Source organism: Capsicum annuum, chromosome 8, assembly GCF_002878395.1.
Source record: "Capsicum annuum cultivar UCD-10X-F1 chromosome 8, UCD10Xv1.1, whole genome shotgun sequence".
NCBI classification, from domain to species: Eukaryota; Viridiplantae; Streptophyta; class Magnoliopsida; order Solanales; family Solanaceae; genus Capsicum; species Capsicum annuum.
Window position 1 is genome coordinate 164,147,243 of NC_061118.1, and position 22,024 is coordinate 164,169,266.

The window sequence follows — 22,024 nt, forward strand, 5'->3', positions numbered from 1 at the left end:
GAATAAAAACATACAAAGGCTTTCGAGTTATATAAATATATGAATTGGGTCTCTTTAAGCCTGTATAGAATTCTTTCTCATCATGTTGGAGATGGAGTCCTATGCATCAATTTCACAGTCAGGACTCAGGAGAGGAAAAATAAATCATTGTGTTCAATCATCTACAAGGAACAAATTGATGTTAACAAGGCCGGGATATGGTGCCTGGCTCGTTGGGATGACTCGGGTTTTTTTATAGACGACCATTGCTTTTTGTGGCACATCAAATGCCACACCAAAATCGACCTCCCTAACTTCAGCTACTTCAAATACTGGAAAACAACGCTGCACAAGTGTGTTATTACCCCTTCAATTCATGAATATTTTGATAATTATCCCGAAGATGATTATTTTTGCAACGTCTCCCTCTTCTATCCGGAGGATTCTTATTGTCTAATTTGCGCTCCCCCTTTTTATAAAAAATGGGTAAAGGTAAAACTTTACGATGATAGCCGGATGCTCGATGCTGTCTCGTTCTGTAAAGATGAGAAAGTATGTACTCTGTTCAGGAATGGGAAACTAGGCATAATGCACATGGTCCCCGAATTAAGTACTTGTCTGTCTCCTGTCACATTCAGGGCACCAACTGATGCAAATAGTGAATATCAGATGATGCAGTTGGTTTCGTGGAAAGACCAGTTGTTTCTCGTTCAGCAAAAATTTGGATCACCTTCGGTCTTGGAGGTTTGGAAGGCCGACTTTGAAACACAACAATTCAACAGGGTATTCAATTTGGACGGATTTATCATTTTTCTAAGTCGAGGATTCTCCGCTGCAACTTCTTCATCCCTACCTCAAGAAAAAAACCATGTCTATTTCACCCAAAACAATGATCATTGCACTTTATATGCCTTCCACATTGGCGATCAAAGCGTCTCACCCACAAAGCAATTTCGTATCTTTAATCGTCAGAATTCTATTCCTCTAATCGCCAGGTCAGTATGCGCCAAAAATATTGATAGCAGTACTGGAAAGGGCAAGGTGAAAAAGCTGTCATCCTCTTCCGAGTGTGGTGTCAATACTACTGTCAATTGCCGTAATAGTAATCCGGCAGACAACAACATTTGCGTCCATCTTACTTTAGACCTTCAAAAGGAAATTTCTCGTTATCTACTTTCTCAAGACGCATACATGAATTTCCGCTTGGTGTGTAAATTATGGAGATCCATTGCTCCTCCGTTACGTTGGAAGGTGGTTGATCACGCGGCTCCTCCTCCTGCTCCTGATCAAGAATCCATGTGGTTTCTATCCCTAAACCAAAATGATGGTTTGTGCACCTTTTATAATCCCTTTAGAAATTTGAATTGTTATATGAGCAACCATGATTTAGTAGGGTGTGAAATTCGGTATGCAAAAGATGGTTGGCTTCTTGTTTCTAAGGGAAAGTCTCTCTTCTTTCTCGAGCCTTTGCCTTCAAGTAAGAAAATAATCCATCTGCCACAAAGAACAGAGGACTATTTGTGTGACACACTGTCATTCTCAGCTTCTCCAACTGATTCTTCTGCCTGGGTGATCTTTGGTATAACTTGTTTAGACCTCAATCAAGTTAGGATATCATATTTGAGAGCAGGGGATGATAAATGGATTAGTATGACAATGGATAATGAAGTGTCTTTCCTAATTTCATGTTGTAGTCCTGTCTACTTTGGTGAACAGTTTTGTGTCATAAGCTTTGACGGTAATGTGGGTACCTTTGGCTTCTTAAAAGACGGAAGCCCTTACTGGGTGATCCACGAATTTTTTCTACTATATTCACCTCGTTTTTCTTCTTCCTCCCGTCTTTTTTTAGTTCAACAAGATCAAAATATGCTATATTCAGTGATTGTGACGCAACAACAGAATGTTCGTGTTTATGAACTAGACTTTGGAGGGGATGAAAGGGTTAAATTAGTAACAGAAGTCAAAAATTGGCATTTTTTCATTAGCGAAACCTCATCTGTTGCTGTCTGTGGCATGAACGTAAATGTGGATGATTCAGCAGTTTTCTTCCCCAGTTTCAACGTTTGCAACGATTATATTTACTACTCCTTGGAAGATGCTGTATTCAAAGTATTGAAAGACAATGGCACTCATAAAGGGCAACAAAAAGAGCTTCTGAATCGTGTTTGGATCCGCTGTGAACTGGCTCCTTTCTATCACCAACCACATTGCAAAGCCGAGCAAAATATTTCCATGGTTGCTGACGATTGATACAACATATCTCTGTATTCTCTATTTATTTAGCTGCTTCTTTTATGGATAATTTGCATACTGCAATTTTTTCATTATCTTTTTTGAGAAAGTCCACTTCTAAAACAAAAAGCCGAAGAGGCTAAATAGCTAATTAACGCCTAAACATTATTTTATGACTGTTACACGTTTGGTCAGTACAAGCACATATACACAGTTCTGGAAAGAACATATGGTCAACTGGAGGTCCTAATCACTAACAGTGTCTTGGTCACTGAAGGTTCAATATAGCTTCTATATATCACCGACATTGAGGAACTTTGGAAGTTAATTTTTCGTAGCCATGGCTGAATCAAAAGTTAAACATGCTAGTAGGTAGTATCTCAAGTAAGGTTCGTAGAAGCAAATCATGTCTTAGGTGCCGTAGCATCTGGCAATTGTTGTAGATTTTGTTGGGAAAGAGACGTGAATGAGAAATGAATTGGTTTTTCTTTATTTTCAAAACATAGATAAGTAAACCCGTGCTATGCACGACCCAGCATTTAACTCTGATGAGTTGAACATTCAAGTAAATTTATCAGTAGCAACTTTCGATATTTCTCTTGATCCAATAGCTACAGATGTTGCAAAAGATTTCTTTCTTTCTGAAATGGTCAAAAATAAATTGTCATATCATGCTATCTAAATAATATAGACACATCGTGATCATGATCATGATGAGAAGTGAAGCGGCTATCTCCATTAGTGACGATGCTACGATACGTGATATTTGTGGAGTATGCCTATGCTCCAAGATGCATCCAATAAGGCCGACACATTAATCTTCTTGGGCTCTCAGCTCCATCAGTTGAGCCGTATCGAGCTTCACAATCGAGCTTCACAGTAAAATGCAAGATGATATCTGAAGGACCAATGCAAAATCGGTCCAAAACTGCATTCACAAAATTATTATACTTTTTATGCCTGTCTTCACAATAACCTGACACGTAATACCTCTAACATATGAAGTCGATCCATCTAGAAGCACCTTATTCTTTCAGTCTGACAGAAATAAAATAGTGTTTTATTTTCAGTTCCCATCACGACATAGTGCATAACAATAACAATCTTCAAACTATACTTCTTGTTTTTTACCTTGTTTTTTACCTTGAGAAGGCTAATAATCTTGAAATCTAGAAACCTGATCAAGAAAATAAATTAAATTAAAAGGAGTTATTTATCAAGGTTGAATATATAGATAGAGTGCAAAGTGAGAACTTCTTAAGGAAGGACACTAAAGAATGACAATTAACGAAGCATCTTAATAAAAATGTTACTTATATATAAGTACATCTTAAGCTTAATGATCTTGGAACAAAATTAATCCTAAATACAAGACGAAACTGAATATCAGAAAGTCAATTGTAATATCCCGTACTTTTACATAACTTAAATTCGTCGCAAAAATGTCCAAGACTTTCTTTAAAGATGGATACGCTTTTATACATGTGGAATTTTTAAGATTTTGACTTTTCATTATGTGAAAAATTGAATAAGCCTTCCATCGATAAAAAATTTGCCCAAATCCGAAAAAAACAGTGTGCCACCTGAGCTATCAATGCGTCGCGGAGCATGCCAAAATGGCAATCGTCAAAATCCAGTGAGCCTCCGTGATTATGGCGCGTCGCGCCAAGGCTCAAATTCAAAATTGTCCTTTTCCAGTATTGCAACGTGATTTCACCGCATCGCGCCACCATGAAATTTCTCAGTTGTCATTTCTCAGAGACACGACGCGATAGCGCTGCGTCGTACTAGCCTGCCAGATCAAAAAATTTTGACGAAAAATAAAAGTTTCGTTCAAGGTTAAATGGGTCATTTCCCATGATTTTATTCCGCCCAGATGTGGGATTTAAGCCCTAGAATCGTTTTAAGTCATTCATTATTCACTTTTCTCCAAAAATCAAAAGGTATTCTCTCTAAAAAAAATAAACCCTAGCTCTCAAGAATCAAGGTCAATCTCAAGAAACCCAACCAAGAACTCCAGGAACTTATCAATTAAGGTATGTTAGATGTTGATTCATGGGTTCCTTCCATCCATAAAATTCAAGAATCTTTTTTAAACTATAAAGATTGTATATTTATGAGTTTTCATGATTTATTTGAATTGAAGATCATGTTCATGTTGTTGTTGGGTTTTAATTCATGTTTTAGATTATAAGTTTTAAGATTTGATCCTAGTATGTGATGACTTATATAATATTCATGATAAACCCTTAAATTTGCAAGTGAGTTGATGTAGCCATGATGATTTGGATGTATTGCTTGTTGTATGACCAAAGCATGTTCCCCATATGTTTGATAAAATGCCTATGCGAATGAGATAGTCATTATAGCATGTTGACAAGAAATCCCCAATTATGTGTAAGTTAATGCATGCCAAGTGTTTGTTGAAAGGCCTTAGTGAATGAATTATGATATGTTAGCATGCATTCCTATTCATGTGCAAGCTTATGACTTCCAAGTGCTTGATGAAATGCTTTATTGATTGTATTACGAGTGATAAACTATTGTCATGTTATTCAAGAATTGTCATGTCTTATATTATCCATGTTATCGAGTCTTGGGGGTATTTATACACGATAATTTAGCTGACTGTCTAGAGCCAGTGTCAATTTTTAAGATACTCTAAATCAAGACACAATCCATAGAACTCAGTCAGTCATAGAACTTAGGAAAATTCAGTAATCTCAGTATCAGTCCACTCCAGTTTCAGAAATCAGTTCATAACTCAGTAGCATTTAGTCAGTTAACAGAATTCGATAGTATTCCATCACTCAACGGAGCCCAGTGAACTCAGTTAGATCAGTTAGGCAACATGATCAGTATCAGATTCAGTCCAGTACAGTCTAAGAATCAGTTTAGTATCTATTCAGTTGGGATTAGGATTCAGCACCGAGCGAGGGCAGGGATGACGGCTTCCCCGTTAGTTAGGCAGAGTCGTTAGTAGTAGTCCCTGTACTCCAGAACTGCGTAGCCAGCACAGGATGAGGAGTCACCCGTTAGATTAGGCATGACTACCTCCAAGGGGTCACTTGTTAGATTAGGCTTGGCTCCGCCGAGGTGTCACCCGTCAGATAGGCTTGGCATCCTGGTCTTAGTAGATGTCTTTACCCATGGCACGGTACTGACACCCTTCCAGTTGGGGTTACAGGTTAGACCCCACTAGTTCAGATAAGGGACATGTCGGTTAGATGACTACCTCTCACAGTCTCAGTTTCAGACTCAGTCTTCAGAACAGAACTCAGTTCAGTATTACAGAAATCAGGACTCTCAGATACAGTCACTCAGCTCAGTAAAGAACTTAGATATTTCCATAGATTAAGAGATCACGCACTGGATAGGCTTGATCTTAGATTCAATCAATCATTTTCATTATCAATAGATTCAAAGATCACTTGCCAGATAGGATTGATCTCAGATTTAGTATTGCTCATGCATATAAACCCCTGCAGTCAGTCTTACCTCATCTAACATACCAGTACATTCTCACGTACTGATGCATACTTTTCTCTTGCGCTATGGTGTCTCATACCATAGGTTCAGACGCTCGGGATCCAAGCACCCTTAGCAGCTCAGATTCAGCCAGCAACAATAGACTTAGCAATGAGTCCTCATCATTCGAGAATGTTCCTTATTTCCTTATTGCATTAGATTCAGTATTTTTAGTAGACGGAGTTAGTTGGGGGATTGTCTCATCAACTCCACAACTCAGACAGTTTTAGAGGCTTTTCAGACTAGATGTTGTGTTTTAAGTTTTGATATTGTTATGTCTTATACCGTTGTATTTCAGTTTTGAACCTTATGGCAAGTTTTCCACCAAATTTCCGCATTATTCAGTATTATTATTTAGTTATTGCAGCAGGTTCCTGTTAAGGGTTAGCTTGTGGTCCTTCGGAATTACGAGCAGCGTGTAGAGTTCGAAATTCAGAATCCGGGGCGTTACATCAATAAAAACTCCATCAATGCAAGCTATCCCAGTCAGAATAGTCAATCCCAATCATATTATTACAACACCACAATATCTAGTGTAATTCCACAATTAAGGTTCGAAGATGGTAGAGTATATGCAAACCTTACCGCTATATTGAGAGGTAAAGATACTATTTTCGATAGACCCTTCTTTGGCTAAAAGATCTTAAGAATTCTTATACTGAAATAGCAGAAGTACCTCTTTGGCTCCAGGAATCTCAAAGATGGACTTTGGACTGTCATCACATATATAAATCAGGAAAGAACCCGTTTTTTGGAGTACATCTCATGTATGCAATATTTCCATGCTTCTCCATATCCTTCTGAAATTGAGCAGTTTGGCCCATAATAACACTTGAATCCATATAATCCTACAGTAGAAACACAAAGAAGGCTTTAGAACCTTTTTCCAAGGACTGCTAATAATACAAGGTGTAGTCCAACAAACAATTAAGAGACTAACAAATAAAAGGAAAATGTGCAATTAGATGCAATAATGAAAGTAATAAAATATGTATCAATAGCCTTTGCAAAAGTAATAAAATTTGTGCTAAAGTTCTAATATAGTATCACTTCACTTAAATCACACATGATGTGAGAAATCATAAAACAAAATAGACATCGCAAATCTAGAATATGCAGGTATAGCTTGGGCGGCCATCTGGCTGTCCTTCAACTCCTATTTTTCGACTTTGTTACAATTGAGAAGAACAGAGGTAAAAGCCTGAAACATTTACCGGATACGATGGATCTTGTACAACTATAGTCACATTAGACCCAAAAAGAACCTGATATACAGTCAAGAAATTCGAAAAGCTATTAGTGGAAGTAGGTGGCTGTAATTTGAAAAAGATGAATAAATGCAGAGAAAACCAAACCTGAAGTCGAGATATATCACTTTTGGCCAGAAACAAAGATCTTATCTTCATCTAATCCTACATTTCCATAATAGGTAGAAGAAGCAATGGAGGCTTTAAGTTGCTGCTCAAGCACAAAAAATCAATGACTATTCTTAGAATTGTTCTGACAGCTGACTTTACATTTAAATCATGAATTACATGCTATGAAAGATATGGTGACCAAAGAGTGATTTTCTCTTATGCCTATCTTAAATAAGGTCCAAGATAACCATACTTGACAACACCCAAACATGAAGCATTTCATTTCTCTTTTTTTAAGAATTGGTAGGCAAATCAAGAATTTGTTGAATAAAATGCTAATTACATGGCAGTAATAGATCATTGTTGATATTATGTATGGAAATGCTTTTAAGCACTTCAGAAATTTCAACTGTACATCCTTTCCTACATTATGACAAAAGAGGAACTTTCCACTTCTATAGCATGGACTGCTTGATAAAGAACATTGCAGTGTATTTGAGGAAAGAAAACGAGGAAATGAAAAAAGAAATTAGTATAAAAAGAGGAAAGACGAACTATCAGTTCACATGCCAAATACCATTTATTCTTAAAAGAAAGACAATAAATAAGAAATGGATGATAAGGAATAGAAATAATATCATTTTACAGAAATATGTGGGAGTCCTAAAAATATGAAAATGCCCATAAAATTTAGCAATAGTACGATTTTGCTATTGATCGTCCTCAACTCACCTTTCTAAACCAAAGGTACATCGAGGGATGCCTTTTCGATTATATCCATTGCAGGAGCATCAACCACATCCGCAATTATGCCAGAAGCAGAGAAGTCCTTAAAACTGGAGAGGGCGGAGCACTATAACTCTTGAGCTTAGTCTCAGGTTCCTCCATCCTATTTAACGTTCTTCGGATGATTGCCTCCCATTTTGGAACTGGCCTTCTATTTTCTGCTCCTAGTACATTTTCAGCATTCAAAGGGCCCACCTCTTGAAATCTGTAAACAACAGAACCAAACTGTTTAGGTTGAACTCATTTATGTATTTTAGTTTTCAACAACCAACATGTTTCAGGTCATATACAACTACATTTAAAAGGGGTCAATTCAGCAAATCTCTACCCCGAAAGTTAGCTCAAAAGCTGAAGATTGCCCAAGTTATATAAAGAAACCACCCATCCCCTAAGAACCCTATGTAGGACTTTAACATAGACTTACTACACAATGGATTGCACATGAGCTAAGAATAACAGGAAAGCTGCCACACAGTCAATTGACAAGTGCCTAAAATCATTGTGCATAGGCAAGAATATAGATGTCTGCTGGTTCTTGCATAAAAAGCCACTCATCAATTTCTAGATCCTCATTTGGAAGTCTTCCCGCCATATTCCAAGTGTCGATGGTAACTCTGTAGAAAAATCATGCCACATATAAATCTCAAAACTCTTCCAACCGGACTTTAGGTCTGAATACAGCAAACCACCATGTAATTGATTGTAAAGACAAACCTCACTTCTTTCGTGTTAATATATTGAGTTCTCAAAGTTTCTAATTTTCCTCTCCTGTGTCTCGGGATATACTCAGCTGTAGGTTCCTGGACAATTAAAGTTCAACTGTTCAATATCATAATAGGAATACTAAATTAGTATAAGTCCTTTATGATCTGGAAGATTCAAATGTTGAAAATATCATGCATAACAACATAAGGCTCCAGCAAGTTAGATTTTTGCAAGGCATATATGAAACAAAATCCACATATGCATATGATAAGGTCAATTTCTGTCCAGTTTACTTGATGAGTCAATCTCTATAAGCAAAAATAGAAATCAAATATAAGAAAAAGAGTTGGTATATTCATTGAAATTTTCATTAGTACCTACGTGTAGTTTGAGTCTGGCATTCTAGTTTGAGTCTGGCATTCATTAAGCTTCCCCAGTTTTCCATGTCCGTGATCTTCAACCATTCTTTCATCTTTGAGTGAGCAAGCTGGAAATTCACCAAGAACACAACCAATTAAGCTTAGAACAACACAACCAATTAAGCTTAGAACAAACACCAGAGAAATAATTATGTATAGTTTACTTGATGAGTCAAGCTCAACTATAAACAAAAATAGAAATCAAACTAAGAAAAGGGGTTGGTGTATTCATTGGAATTTTCAATAGTACCTACATGTAGTTTGAGTTTAGCATTCATTAAGCTTCCCTAGTTTTCCATGTCCATGATCTTCAGCCATTCTTTCATCTTTGAGTGAGCAAGCTGGAAATTCGCCAAGAACACAACCAATTAAGCCTAGAACAAATACCAAGGAAATAATTTTTCACGTATATAACTTATGAAAAACTTGCATACCATTATCCTCACTCTTTGTTTCGGTGTCAACTTCATCTTCACTAAAAACATACACTTTAGCTGCAATATTCAGCCACTTCTTAAGGAAATAATATGTTTAAGCAAATCAAAGGGCATTAATCATGAGATTATACCTTTAGCTCTCAGAGCTTTTAGAACATCCCCTAGTAGACTTAGTTTGTGCTTCTTCCCAGCAGAATATGATCCATTGGGCAACTCCATAAAAATATCAAGATCTCCCCATCTTTTGAAAAGGTTTGATACAAAAGATCCAAATGGCTCTACAGTTGGCCGTGGTCAAAGAGTAGAAACTGAGAATAGTAAGTTTTGCACTCGTTAACAGAAACAATATCGAAGTCTTTACCTTAGCATATCAAGATGATTCAAAGAAAGGTATTCTACAAAAGGAACTCAGAGCTTCATAAAATTAGCATCTAATTTACAGGTAAGCAGAAATTCAAAAGACTAAATAGAGTTGTTCATCATATTGAAATTATCTTTAACTTGAACTACTTTCTTTAAAGTTCATTCCAGTCCATCAAACTATTCGAGTTATGATGCAAAAGATTTATAGACAAAGCAAATCATTACAATAATATATCCAAATTCACTCCTTCTTGGTTGTAAGGAATTACTACAGATCCGACAAACAAAGTACGGAATCCTAATATAAATACTGTGAATAGCATAACGTAGTCCGATTCATAAGGATAGAAATAAAACGCTTTACGCTTAAAATGAGTAGTAATCATAAAGGGCCGAAATATGGTCCAAGAAGAACTATTTCTAATTTCAAAATCAAAAAGATGTGGCAATGAGCTATTATTCAAGGAAAACACCATCCATTGAGTTTTAATACCTAGAGACACCTCCACATGTCAACCTACAATATTTTATCCACAATATTGTACACCATATCTTAGTTGATTGGAAAATCAATAAGCGCACCGTCTATTGAGTTTCAGTACATAGGATCACTTCTACATGCCAACCCGCAATATTGTACACCATATTTAATTGATTGGAAAATCAAGAAGCCCATCTCAACAAGTGACAAATAAGTATTCTAAAAACCAAGTTCCGCTGAATCGGGAGGTATAAAGAAGCATCACAACTATAAATTACCTCTCAGGATTTCTATGCTTTCAACCATAGCTCGAAGTTTCTGAATGAGTTGAAATCACATAGACCAATCCTCCTCCTAGAGATTGACAGAGAGAAGTATATTCTGAAGAGTACGCTACTACATGTACAAGTTAAAAAAGAATTACCTAAAATTAAAATAGCTACTGACCTTTGTTGACTCAAATCTTGACCGTATAGTGTTAGATTTCAGCAGTAGCTCTAGCAGATTCATTCGAGTTGGATAGCTATAGTGACTAAACAATTTGAAGGGCTACTCCAGAGAGTGAAATCTTTTCAGAGTTCTCTGCTGATATAGTTAACTGATAAATGAAATTACCACTTTGACCCTATATATTGATTTAATGACTGACATACCCTTGATCGTCCTCTAAGTGATGCTTCTACAATTTGAATAGCACATTCACATTGAATAGGCTATGAATTCAAATTAAGTTCTGAATAACTCTACTTCTATCAGCAATATTTCTTGCATTTGCAAAGTAGGTCCTAGAGTAAAACATCTAGTAGCCTGAACTATGACCAAATTTACTACGACACATTTTAACTTTATAGGTTTCTATTACCTCTGAACTCAATTTTAGTGTATTTTATCGCTCTTTTTAGTTGACGTAGATCCCCTTTTTATGTAATAAAGGTTTCATGACGTAGACCCCATTTTTATATAATAAAAGTGTCATGTCAGCATAAAAGGGTAACAAAAATACGCTAAAATTGAGTTTAAGAATAATAGAACTGTTGGAGTGTGTCGTAGCAACTTTGGTTATAGTTCGAAAGAATACTGAATGCTTCTCTCTCTAAGGGGTCGTTTGGTAAAGTGTGTAAAAATAATGCCGAATAAGGTGATTTAGTAATGCTTACATTAGTTATGCAACCACTATTTTTATACAACGTTTGATTTGATGTATTAAAGATAAAATATATTTACATAATTTTTATAAAAAAATATTTATTTACCAAAATATCCTTTTTGTACACTCTCTTTTCAAGGCATAGAATAAAATACAATCAACATTAACAAGTAGCACCAAAAATACCCAAAGGAGATAACAACATTAAGATAAGTCAACACCATTAATGTATCAGGTTAACACCATTAAAATAAGTTTTGTTATGTATGGGGTTGATACAGACAAGATTATATTACCATTCTAATATATAATATAACCATTCTAATGTATAATGTAACCAATCTAAAAGGATAGGAAGAAGCTGAAGGAGGTGATTTGAGAATTTGGGAGATTCTACAGAGTAGGTCACTATGGTCTGCGGGGAAGAGCGTATCCTTGAAAATCGATTTGGAGTGTAAGGGTGTCGACTTCGATGGAGAATGAATGGTCGTTTTCAGCTTCTACAACAACTCTGCCACTGTATTTTTGTGGCAAAGTGGTGGAGCTGTTGCTGGAAGGTTAGTCGGAGACGATGGCAGAGATGCCATAGTTCTATGGACATTTTTGTTGTATGCAATTGGATTACATAAAAAATCAGAATAATTTTTAATTTGGTAAAATTGAAAAAATAAATAAATAAATCTCAAAATTAAATGAAGAAGGTGATAAAGTTAATCACCTTGTTCAGTTAATGCTTGAAAAATTAAAAATTTTGAAACCCCCAAATCATGTAAGTTTGGTTAGGCGAAGAAAAGGAGCACAACAAAGAGCAAGGCACGGGGTGTTGGAGTGTATAAGAACGGAAGAGAGAGAAACAATAAAAGGAAGAGATATTGTAATTAATATGAGATATTTGTAATTACTTTTGAAAATAGGGATATTATGTAATAACTAATAGTTAACTTGTATATTTATGTAATTTTTCCAATAGCAAGAACTAAAATCAAGATAAAATTTAAACGGTTTGACTTTCGACAATTAAAAAGTGCAACATATATTGAGACAAAAGGAGTACTAAATTAATTGTAGTAGTTACGTTTTGAAATTTTAACTTGACTAGTTAAAGAAAGCACTAAACTTGTTTTGTAGTTTACAAATTGGACAAGTACTTTCTCCATTTCATTTTAATTGACCCTTGTTTTGGTACATTCCTTAAAAAAAAAAAAAATTAATTAGGATTATATTTTATTAAATTAACCTTATTAAATATGTTTTGGACTCTAAATGCTCCTCACTATTATATCCAAACTATTTTAATCTTGTTCCTCTCATCTTGTCCTCCACAAAGACCATTTTCATCTTATCTTGAATAATGCACCGGAACCAAATATTAACTAGTCAAAAACTCACATGTTTAAAACTGCATGTTGCAGAGATAACCAAAGAACTGAATTAAAGAAACCCGAACCAAATTGAAGGCAAAATGACAACAATGTCCTTAACAATCGTTTGAGAACTTGAGAAGGCCTATATGATGAAGTAATACCCAAATTGAAGTATCAGAGGCTGCTGGAAGGGAGGTCGTTTTGTGGTTTATGGAGGAATGAACAAATGATATTGTAAAGCAGGTATGCTCTTAGATGGACTCCATTACTGTTAATTGAGGAAGAGAGAATGGGCAAACCAAAATCTGCTCCTAAGCCCAACAATAAAGTCAAAGCCTATAAAAAGACATATTACTAATTTAAGATAGGGCCCACCTACTTGTGGCCGAAAATGGGCAAAGAAAAAGAGGGGTTTGTGTCACTGGTATTTTAAAGGTCTAATATCAGCTCAATTTCCTTCACAAAAAAAATAAAAAATAATGTAATTAGAATTCTCATACGCTCTCTCTCTCTCAGAGCATCATATAATAGCAGCCCCAAAATTTGTACTATTAGGGTTCTTGGGATTCCCTCTCTTTCCAAGTTAAAAGGTAAGTAAATTTGTTTATGTTTTTAGCTTGATTTTCCTTATGGAATTATTTTATTTATGTTTAAACTAAACTGTAGGACAACCCTCTTCAAGCTTGGCAGTTCCACCTTATGAACTAGACTTGATTTGGAGTGGACGAACGAAATGGTTAGATTAGTAAAAGAAGTAAAAAGTTGGTTTCTTTTTTGAAGCCTCATCTGTTGCTGTCTGTGGCCTGAACGCAAATGTAATAATTATATTTACTAAAAAAATTATCCCAACACAATTTTCAGCCGTCGGATCAAGATACGTGCAATCGCATGGATTTTACATCTGCTCTATCTCAAGAATTTACATCTGCTCTATCTCAAGAAAAGCCAGTTAACAATTTCCATTTTCCTCAAACCCTAACTGCAATATCCACTTGCAGTATCGGGTATGGCAGCCTTGTTGTACTACCTAGACGAATGGCCTTCTCATTTAGTACAAATAGCTTCTACTTTAAGAAGAAGGAGAGGAAACATTACAAACGTGCATTGGTCAAGGCAAATCGAAAGGAGTCTCCTTATGAAGTTTTAGGTGTTTCTTCATCGGCGTCTGCTGACGAAATCAAAAGGGCCTATCGCAAACTTGCTCTCAAGTATCATCCTGATGTTAACAAAGAGCACAATGCTCAAGAAAAGTTTATGAGGATTAAGCATGCATACAGCACACTATTGAACTCCAAAACCAGGAAGAGATATGATTCAACAAGTGACACATCAAGTTATTCATATTATAGCGGAGCAGAACAAAATAGAAGTACTGCAGACGAAGAATACTTCTATGGCTTTGCAGACTTCTTTAAGGATCTCCAAGAAGAATTCCGGAATTGGGAGGCAAATGTTGCTTCTGCAGGAAAACCAAAGAGTTTGTGGGAAGAATTGGCGGAAATCGGAGAAGAATTTGTAGAGTTTTTAGAGAAGGAGCTTAAGATAACCAACGCAGAGGTAAAAGAAGAAAGCAACAATGTGAGGCCCCAGAAGGGCAATGAACAAGCTGGAACAAGTGGACCTGATAATGCAAAACAAAAGAGGACGGATACAAATAGCAGTATTGAGGAAAATATTAATGAGATTGAAGCAGCCCTTGCCCAATTGAAAAAGGAATTAGGTCTCTGATGGCATTGAATTGATACTCCTTGCAAAGAAGAGCACTGATATACTGAACAACATCGTTTTGGTTGTCCCTGGCTGCAAACTAAAATGGTTCACCCAATTTGTACGTATACCAACCGAAAATCACAAAGGGTTTGCTTTCTTTTCCTTGCACACCTGCTGTGATTGACAGATTGTTTTTAGTAGCCATGGAGAGTTGGCTGCTGTGTCTTTTGATGTTTTGAAATAGCTAGTATCAAAATGTCTTTTTTTTGATATGATGAATACAATTGTTATGTAATTGATGCTTGGACGAACACAACGAATTTGTTATTTCACATGTAGAGTTTAATATCAAAAGAAAAAAATTGTAATGATTATATTTACTAGTCCTTGGTAGATGTTGCATTCAAAGTATTGAGAGACAATGACACTCATAAAAGGCAACAGAAAAAACTTTTAAATGGCTTTTGGATCCGCTGTGAACTGGCTCAGTAAAATCTATCTACATTGGCAGGGAATTGATCTCTTTATGTATTTCTAGTAATTTTTTTTAGTGGATATATTGCACGTTCAAAGTTGTTTTTTCTTTTTTTTTTTTGTTGTGACTTGTGAATACCAATTTTGAGTGGAGATGAGAAGTTTACAAGATAAAAATGGACTTCAATGAAGTTTGAATCTTGAAATGTCAACTTTAGCGCATGAATTGGATTAGATCTCCATGAAAGGAAGCTTTGTGGATCTCTGTGGATCTTCTTGATCAAAGATCTTTGTGATGTTCCACATATCCAATGTATATATATCATTTTAAGAGATGAATTAATGTATTTATCCATAGAGTTTTGTTCTAATCATAATTAATTAATCTGTATATTTACCTTATTAAGTAGTAGTAGTAGTTGTTGTTGTTGTTGTTTTTGTTGTTTGTCACTTTGTTGTTTTGTTGTAGTAGTAGCAGTAGTAGTAGTTGTTATTGTTGGTTGTTGTTGTTGTTGTTGTTTGTTGTTTGTTGTTTGCTGTTGTTGTTGTTGTTGTTGACGACGACGACGACGGTGATGAGCTTAAAAATGTGGATAAATGGACTTTTACGTCATCAGGATATATTACCTGGGAGAAGTAATCTGTTTGGTAAGAATATCTGTTCCAACAGAAGTAATCTGTTTGGTAAGAATGTCCTCCTTTTGTATTTATATAGACACACAGTATATTTACCAGGTCTAGTTTGTGTATACAAAACTGCTTTGCTTTAAATGTATAAAATCTCCATTAATATAACTTTTCTTTAATGTTAAGAAACTGATATTTTTTTTTTATTGTTTTGTTTTGTGATACTTTGGTTCTCATTGATTTAGAGTCCCTGTTTCTCTATGTCACTGAAGTATCAACTCAATATAAAGTAGACCATCTGCTTTTGTACCAGGCGTCACATAGTGAACCATATTGCTCTTTCAATTATAGCTCTCAGTAAACTAGGATTGGCGATGGAGAAAATATGAGAATGTTGCATTATGAGGAATCAGAAGCAAGGAGTTATGCTAGCTCACACTCCATGCATCTTTTCATTTTTCGTGTCTCACTTTAAGATGAGGAATTCATTAGCTTCTTATTCAATTTCTTGCATGGTTTTTTGTTTTTATTCCAATATAGCAATCTTCGAAAGAGTGTCACTCTTTGACAGAGTGAACATCAACCTCCGTTTTCTACTCTGATTTCTCAATAGTATTTCCCCTTTGTGTGATTATCTAGAGTTGGACATGTGCTTTCTATGTTGACTGGTTTTTAAGTCAGTAATATGCTTTATTTGATGTTGGTAGCATTTTCTGTTAACAGGGTTATAATTTTGACATTTTTGTGGTCGCCAAAGGCAGTCCTTGAGGTAATTCTTCCACTCGTTTCTGTGGTCATGTGATATGTGGTAGTTTACTTTGTCATGTACTTTCTATTCTTATCTATCGTATTCTGAGATACATCCCGTGACATCTTGGAATTCAATTAACGCATTGATCTCTTCCAAACTTGAATGGCTTAGCTTCTTATTCTTTCAAGTTCAATGGATCTTGTGCTCGCTGCCTGCATTATTTGTATATGGTTTTGTATGAGCAGACAGATTATCGAAAAAATATTAACTTGTCTGCACTGCCAATACCACCATAATACTATCTAGAAGACTCAAATTGGTGTATGCTTATTATATTATAAAACTTTGTGTTATTTATTGTGCCTTTTTTGATAAGGTCAAGTTGTTAATTAATGTTCCTATCATCTGAGAACGCTTTAACCCAAATAAGAAGGATTCCTGCTATAGAGTTGGACTTTGTCTGATGTTTCATTAGCTTATAGTTCTGGTTTAACTTTTGAAACTTTAATTGGTTGTTACTTTCATTGTGGCCTCCGCATCACGAGAGCATTTTTTATTGTATTCCTGCTTAGACCTATTAGTCGTTACTGATCTATTTTTATTTCAACATTTTTCTCGGTACAGAATAGGTCCTTGTCGTTGTTGATAGATCAGTTATTACAGTTCTCTCTGCGAATTCAGTTTGTTCGGTTATTAATATGAAATAAGTGTAGTTTATGGTTCCCAAGTATTTTGCACCCTTCGGAGTGTAGTTTTTGCTAGCATCTTACTTATTCGAGTAGTATGGACTGGTGGATCATACTCTTACAAAATAATCGCAACCTTAGAACAGATGATGATGATGATTGTCGTGCGTGGAGTGGAGCGCAGCCTGCAAGTTAACTCGCTGGAAAGTAAAAGCTTCAAATGAGATTCCAGAGTATTATTCCTGGCAGACTTAGAAGTTGGTCATGGAGATGACAAGTTGAGAAACTGCAGTGTCCAATGATGGCTACTCTGATTCTATTTGGATACAAATAGTACAGAAAATCTCCTAACGCAATATTTGTGTTAAGGCCATTTACCGTCTACTGAATTAAATCCCACAAGATCGAAGCTGGATCTTTTGCCCTTTTAGGTCCGTGGCTATAACTAAGATGTCAAATTTACTGGACAAAATGTAAACTGTCCAGTTTTTTAATATGCTAGGAACATCTGTATACTATTGATATCGGCTACTAGCACCAGAGACAACTAGCAGTGTGTGTGTATATTTATTCGGTATTGCGTGAAAAGGTACCATATTTATTCTGCTTGTAATGCCCAAAAGCACCTGAGGTGTGCTAAACATACTTTATCAAGGCTGGTACGTTAGAACCGCGTCCAGTAAACACTAGCACTAGCACTGCTTGCTATGTTCTGTTTTATATTTGTTCTTTGTTAACTACAGAAAGCAGAGGAACATCAAGGCCGTTGCCACAGTTCACGAACTGGTACATCAAGGCCGTTGCCACAGTTCACGAACTGGTAATTGACTGTCCCCATCAGTATCCAGTCTACGAAGAACATTAACGTCTAAATCTAGCCCTCCATTACTGCATCTATCCACAATTCTCACTGTTTCCTGAGCACCTGCACAAGTTTTGTACCATAAACCAAATTCATTGGCCCGCCAAAATTTAGTGGGCAAAAATTTCTTTTAAGCTTGAGATGGTTAAAGAAGTTGGTCAAATTTCTTTTCCTAGTGTGCATATTTTGAACTCAAAATTTAATCAATCACTCATTTATATCAAAAATCCATTAATTACTAGTATATATTTACTGTGAATTTAGTTATTAAGTAGTATTAACTTGAGGTGGTTGGAGGAATCTTTTGACGGTGTCCTTTCTTTATCCAACTTGGGCTAGCAATGTTTTCCAAGCTCATATAGCAGTATTAACTTTAAGACTAAAACAAGTTAAACCTCTATCATTATTGTTGTTTATTATTGTATTTTGATTATTGCCTCTGCGAGCTAGACAGCTAGTGGTAAGGTCTGGGTGCATTTTACCCTCCCAAGACCTCACTTGTGTTATTGTAACTTCTATATAGCAGATTGATCTATAAGATGTGCTGCGTTATTAACAAATAATAACGGGTTAAAATAGTACTATTAAGTGATCATTACCCGCGAGCCCCTGCCACAGAAACGCTGGCCCTTCAATAATCCCACCCGGTATTCTGTGGATTATATTTGTAGGCAATAGTCTTCCCCTCAAGAAGCTTATAGTTAATCTACTTTCATTGAGTTATGCTTATGCCGGATGAACAATAGATATTTGCATATTTGAGTAATGGCTTTTCATGGTTGACATTCTTGTCTTTACATTCTCAGATTTAATGCCACTTGCATAATGTGAGGAGAATGTACTCAGATTTAATGCTATTTCAAACTGGACCAGTATTATTGCATATTTATTTTTAGTAACATGGACAAGTAAAAATAGACGTAATTTTACTATTGGCTACAAATACATACGTTCACGCTACCTTCTGTTGGCTACAAATACATACGTTCTCGTCAGATTTGTAAGGTTGATTTTGGTGTGGCATTTGAGGTGCCCGTGCCACAAAAAGCAATGGTCATCTATAAAAAAAACCCAGTCATCCCAACGAGCCAGGCACCATATCCCGGTCTTGTTAACATCAATTTGTTCCTTGTAGATGATTGAACACAAAGATTTAATTTCCCTCTCCTGAGCCCTGACTGGTGAAATTGATGCATAGGACTCCATCTCCACCATGATGAGAAAGAATTCTATACAGACTTAAAGAGACCCAATTCATAGTTTTTATTCCTTGGTCATGTCAAACTCCAATTAAGGCAAACCGTCTCAAATAAGTCGGACACAAAATTAAATTGTTAGTATTAAGGTTGAAAAAGGAAATAATTTGATTACCGAGATAATTTTTGTTAGAATCCAAATAGGATTCAACATGCCTTAAAAAAAATTAAAAAATTAGACACTCTGACGGTAACGGTCTATGCGGATTTAAGAAAAAAGATCAAATTCTTAATATTAAATTTTCTTAGGCGTACAAAGACGAAACACACACTAAACTGACATCAATCACCGTTACGATAGCTCAACTATTACACAATGTGCAATTACGGCATAACCAAGCTTTTCCTTTGACTACTTCCGGGAGTAAATCACACTTTTGTGTTTATTATATAAAAGTCATTTTTTTCTCCAAAAAAGTACAAATAGATCCCAAACTTTAATAAGTGTTATAAATTTACTCTCCATCATACTTTGAATACAAATACACTGTTGCCATTATTGAAAAAGTACAAATATACCCTCAAACTTTAATAAATGGTACAAATATACACTTCGTCATACTTTGGGTACAAATATACCTTTGTCGTTAATGAAAAAGTATAAATATACCCTTCTCATTAACGACGGGATACATGTCAGCTTCGTATTAGTTGATCTTTTTTAATATAGTTTATCTATGAATAATTTAATCTATCTTAAATTATAACTTAAATTATAACTCATACCCAATCCAAATAACTCGACTCGACCCGTGTAATAGAGAAGCTTCAAGAGGCATATCACACGTCTCTATTCACGTGTTTTTTTTTTCTTCCACTCTCTTACACTCACACTCTCTCGCTAACCCCAAAAAACCTAACAAACGCGTCGGCTCGATTCACGTTTCGATCCATCTATGATCTACAATTGAGTAGAGATTTGTTTAATATTGTGATTTTTTTAATGTTATGATGTTAAATAAATATTCTGATGTTGTTTAATGTTCCTCATGAATGACTGTTATTTGTTTTTTATGATTCATGAGTGTCGATGAATCAAAAATTATTTCTGATTCATGACTGTTGGTACCTGCTTTAAAATTTACCGTTACACCATTGTTCACCAACTTCAAAGAGTGAACAAGAATATAATATTTCAAGAATAGAAATATGAGAAAAACTTGCAAAGTTTGGACATTTCTTGGTCAAATCAAGATTTTCATTGTATCACAGGTCGGGTCGGCCCTGCTCAAAAGATCCTTCTCAGAGGTTGTGGATCCCCCTATTATTTTTAGGAAAAATTACAGAAAGTAACATACTTAAAACTATCCAAATGCAATCAGTTTTTGCAAAATGATCACATGTTTGTCCATAAATTCTTCAAAAGATAGTCATTCCCTATTCATGTGGGAAATTGTTGGGTTCAAGGTGTATGTCTGAATGGAAAATGGAGGAAAAAATAGTGGAGGGAAAGAGAGACACTAAAATGGAAAGTGTACTCTTTTTTTTTTTTTTTTTGAAAGTTTACTAAATTCTCCATATTTGTGGGAGAAAGAAACTTTTATGTGTTAATATTTAGAAACACTCTCTATATGGAAAGTGAGGCAAAAACAAGTTGGTGCCTCGCACCGCCATCATCGCTTCAACTTTAGATGAATTTTATTCGAAACTTGTTTTTACAATTGAAAAATTAATTCAAAGAATCTGATAGAAATATTTTATTCCATTAAGGCAAAAGGCACACTGTTTCGCGCAATTCAGTGATCTGTGGGCGCAGATGTAGCGCAGAAACTACTGGAATTGGCATAGTCACCTGCGATCGCAGATCAGGAGCAGATCCAGCACAGACTGGGCATTGGTGACGCGACTGTACTGAATAAGTACCTTTTTGCTGAACCAATGTATCCTTTTCGAAAGGACATGTTAAGGTTATAAAGACCTGACATATTCCTCAGGTATTAACATGATTTTTGACAGCAAAAACTCTCTTCATATCTTCAAAAACTCGTTGTGATCATCAGTTGTTGAGTGAGTTTGACGATTCAATAATTTGAGGTACCGCCATTGTTGGATTGAAAACCATTTTATCTTGGGAGGAAAATTCTATAACCTCGGGTACAGTGAAGGAAATTATTCCTTAAGGACACTCCATAAATTCGGGGGACTTGGCTTTAAATTTCTGTTTCATCTTATTTCTGAAAAAATAACACACTTCTTGGATATATTATTTTTAATTTTGTGTTGAAGGTGTTAAGGAACTTCAAAGGTGTTATTGTTTTGAGACTTGAACTTGTGTTGAAGCTTTTGTGCCTATATACAGAATCTTATGCCCGAAAACATTGAAAATAACAAATAGAAAGTATTCAAAAATTACATCCCTAAAGATCCGTCTTTCTATCCCTAAAGATCAACTTTTCTATTCCTCTAAATCGGCTATTCTATCCCATCAAATCTGTTATACTATAGCCACTATTATTTTCTTTAATTACCAAATTAAATCTATATAACATAACCAGATACAATACTTGCCAGTTGTCATTTTAGTTAATGACTGGTACTAATAAAACTTGCTGGTGCTGGCCAAAATGGATAAATGCCTGATAGATTACATCTTTATACTGTAAAATTATTCAACTTTATATATTTAACAGTAAACATTCCACTGACAAAACAAGTCCATTTCGTCCAACTCAAACTTCCAAAAGAATAAATGAAGTTGCAGTATGCAAATTATCCATAAAAGAAGCTGCTAAATAAATAGAGAGTGCAGAGATATGTTGTATCAATCGTCAGCCACCATGGAAATATTTTGCTCGGCTTTGCCATGTGGTTCGTGATAGAAAGGAGCCAGTTCACAGCGAATCCAAACACGATTCAAGA

General features: G+C 35.5%; 2 protein-coding genes across 23 annotated transcripts; one reads left to right on the forward strand and one right to left on the reverse strand.

Moving 5' to 3' along the window:
• Window positions 1–2,681: 2,681 nt before the first annotated feature.
• On the reverse strand, window positions 2,682–10,959 carry LOC107840168 (type IV inositol polyphosphate 5-phosphatase 6). Of its 20 annotated transcripts, none has more exons than XR_007043728.1 (15): window positions 10,736–10,921; window positions 10,567–10,642; window positions 9,576–9,752; window positions 9,442–9,501; window positions 9,262–9,348; window positions 8,966–9,075; window positions 8,598–8,683; window positions 8,308–8,497; window positions 7,830–8,088; window positions 7,095–7,151; window positions 6,954–7,004; window positions 6,416–6,587; window positions 3,795–4,003; window positions 3,343–3,388; window positions 2,750–3,139 (listed from the first exon to the last, which is right to left on the reverse strand). XR_007043728.1 is itself a non-coding variant. In XM_047394994.1 (12 exons), the coding sequence occupies exons 2-8, from the start codon at window positions 10,592–10,594 to the stop codon at window positions 7,905–7,907; spliced, it is 648 nt and encodes a 215-aa protein (XP_047250950.1). In that variant the 5' UTR covers window positions 10,595–10,642; window positions 10,736–10,955; the 3' UTR covers window positions 2,682–3,139; window positions 6,416–6,587; window positions 6,954–7,004; window positions 7,095–7,197; window positions 7,830–7,904. The 20 variants fall into 20 exon arrangements, 2 of the variants coding, with proteins under 2 accessions (XP_047250950.1, XP_047250951.1); XR_007043725.1 differs by having other exon boundaries at window positions 2,750–3,249; XR_007043736.1 differs by lacking the exon at window positions 3,795–4,003 and having other exon boundaries at window positions 2,750–3,249; window positions 8,970–9,075; window positions 9,258–9,348; window positions 10,736–10,922.
• Window positions 10,960–12,956: 1,997 nt separating this feature from the next.
• Window positions 12,957–17,731, forward strand: LOC107840167 (chaperone protein DnaJ). Of its 3 annotated transcripts, none has more exons than XR_007043723.1 (4): window positions 12,957–13,389; window positions 13,466–14,627; window positions 16,334–16,379; window positions 17,189–17,731. XR_007043723.1 is itself a non-coding variant. In XM_016683921.2 (2 exons), the coding sequence occupies exon 2, from the start codon at window positions 13,688–13,690 to the stop codon at window positions 14,525–14,527; it is 840 nt and encodes a 279-aa protein (XP_016539407.1). In that variant the 5' UTR covers window positions 12,959–13,389; window positions 13,466–13,687; the 3' UTR covers window positions 14,528–14,883. The 3 variants fall into 3 exon arrangements, 1 of the variants encoding a protein (XP_016539407.1); XR_007043722.1 differs by having other exon boundaries at window positions 17,194–17,731; XM_016683921.2 differs by lacking the exons at window positions 16,334–16,379; window positions 17,189–17,731 and having other exon boundaries at window positions 12,959–13,389; window positions 13,466–14,883.
• The last annotated feature ends 4,293 nt before the right edge of the window (window positions 17,732–22,024 follow it).

Excerpts from the sequence above, each read along its gene's own strand:
- LOC107840167 (XM_016683921.2), top strand. The coding sequence starts at position 13,688 with ATGGATTTTACATCTGCTCTATCTCAAGAATTTACATCTGCTCTATCT.
- LOC107840168 (XM_047394994.1), bottom strand. The coding sequence starts at position 10,594 with ATGGTTGAAAGCATAGAAATCCTGAGAG. Across the intron at positions 9,483-9,575 it reads AAAAGCTCTGAGAGCTAAAG|TGAAGATGAAGTTGACACCG; the intron begins GTATAATCTCAT and ends GTATGTTTTTAG. Across the intron at positions 8,687-8,991 it reads TGAATGCCAGACTCAAACTA|CAGGAACCTACAGCTGAGTA; the intron begins GAATGCCAGACT and ends ACTTTAATTGTC.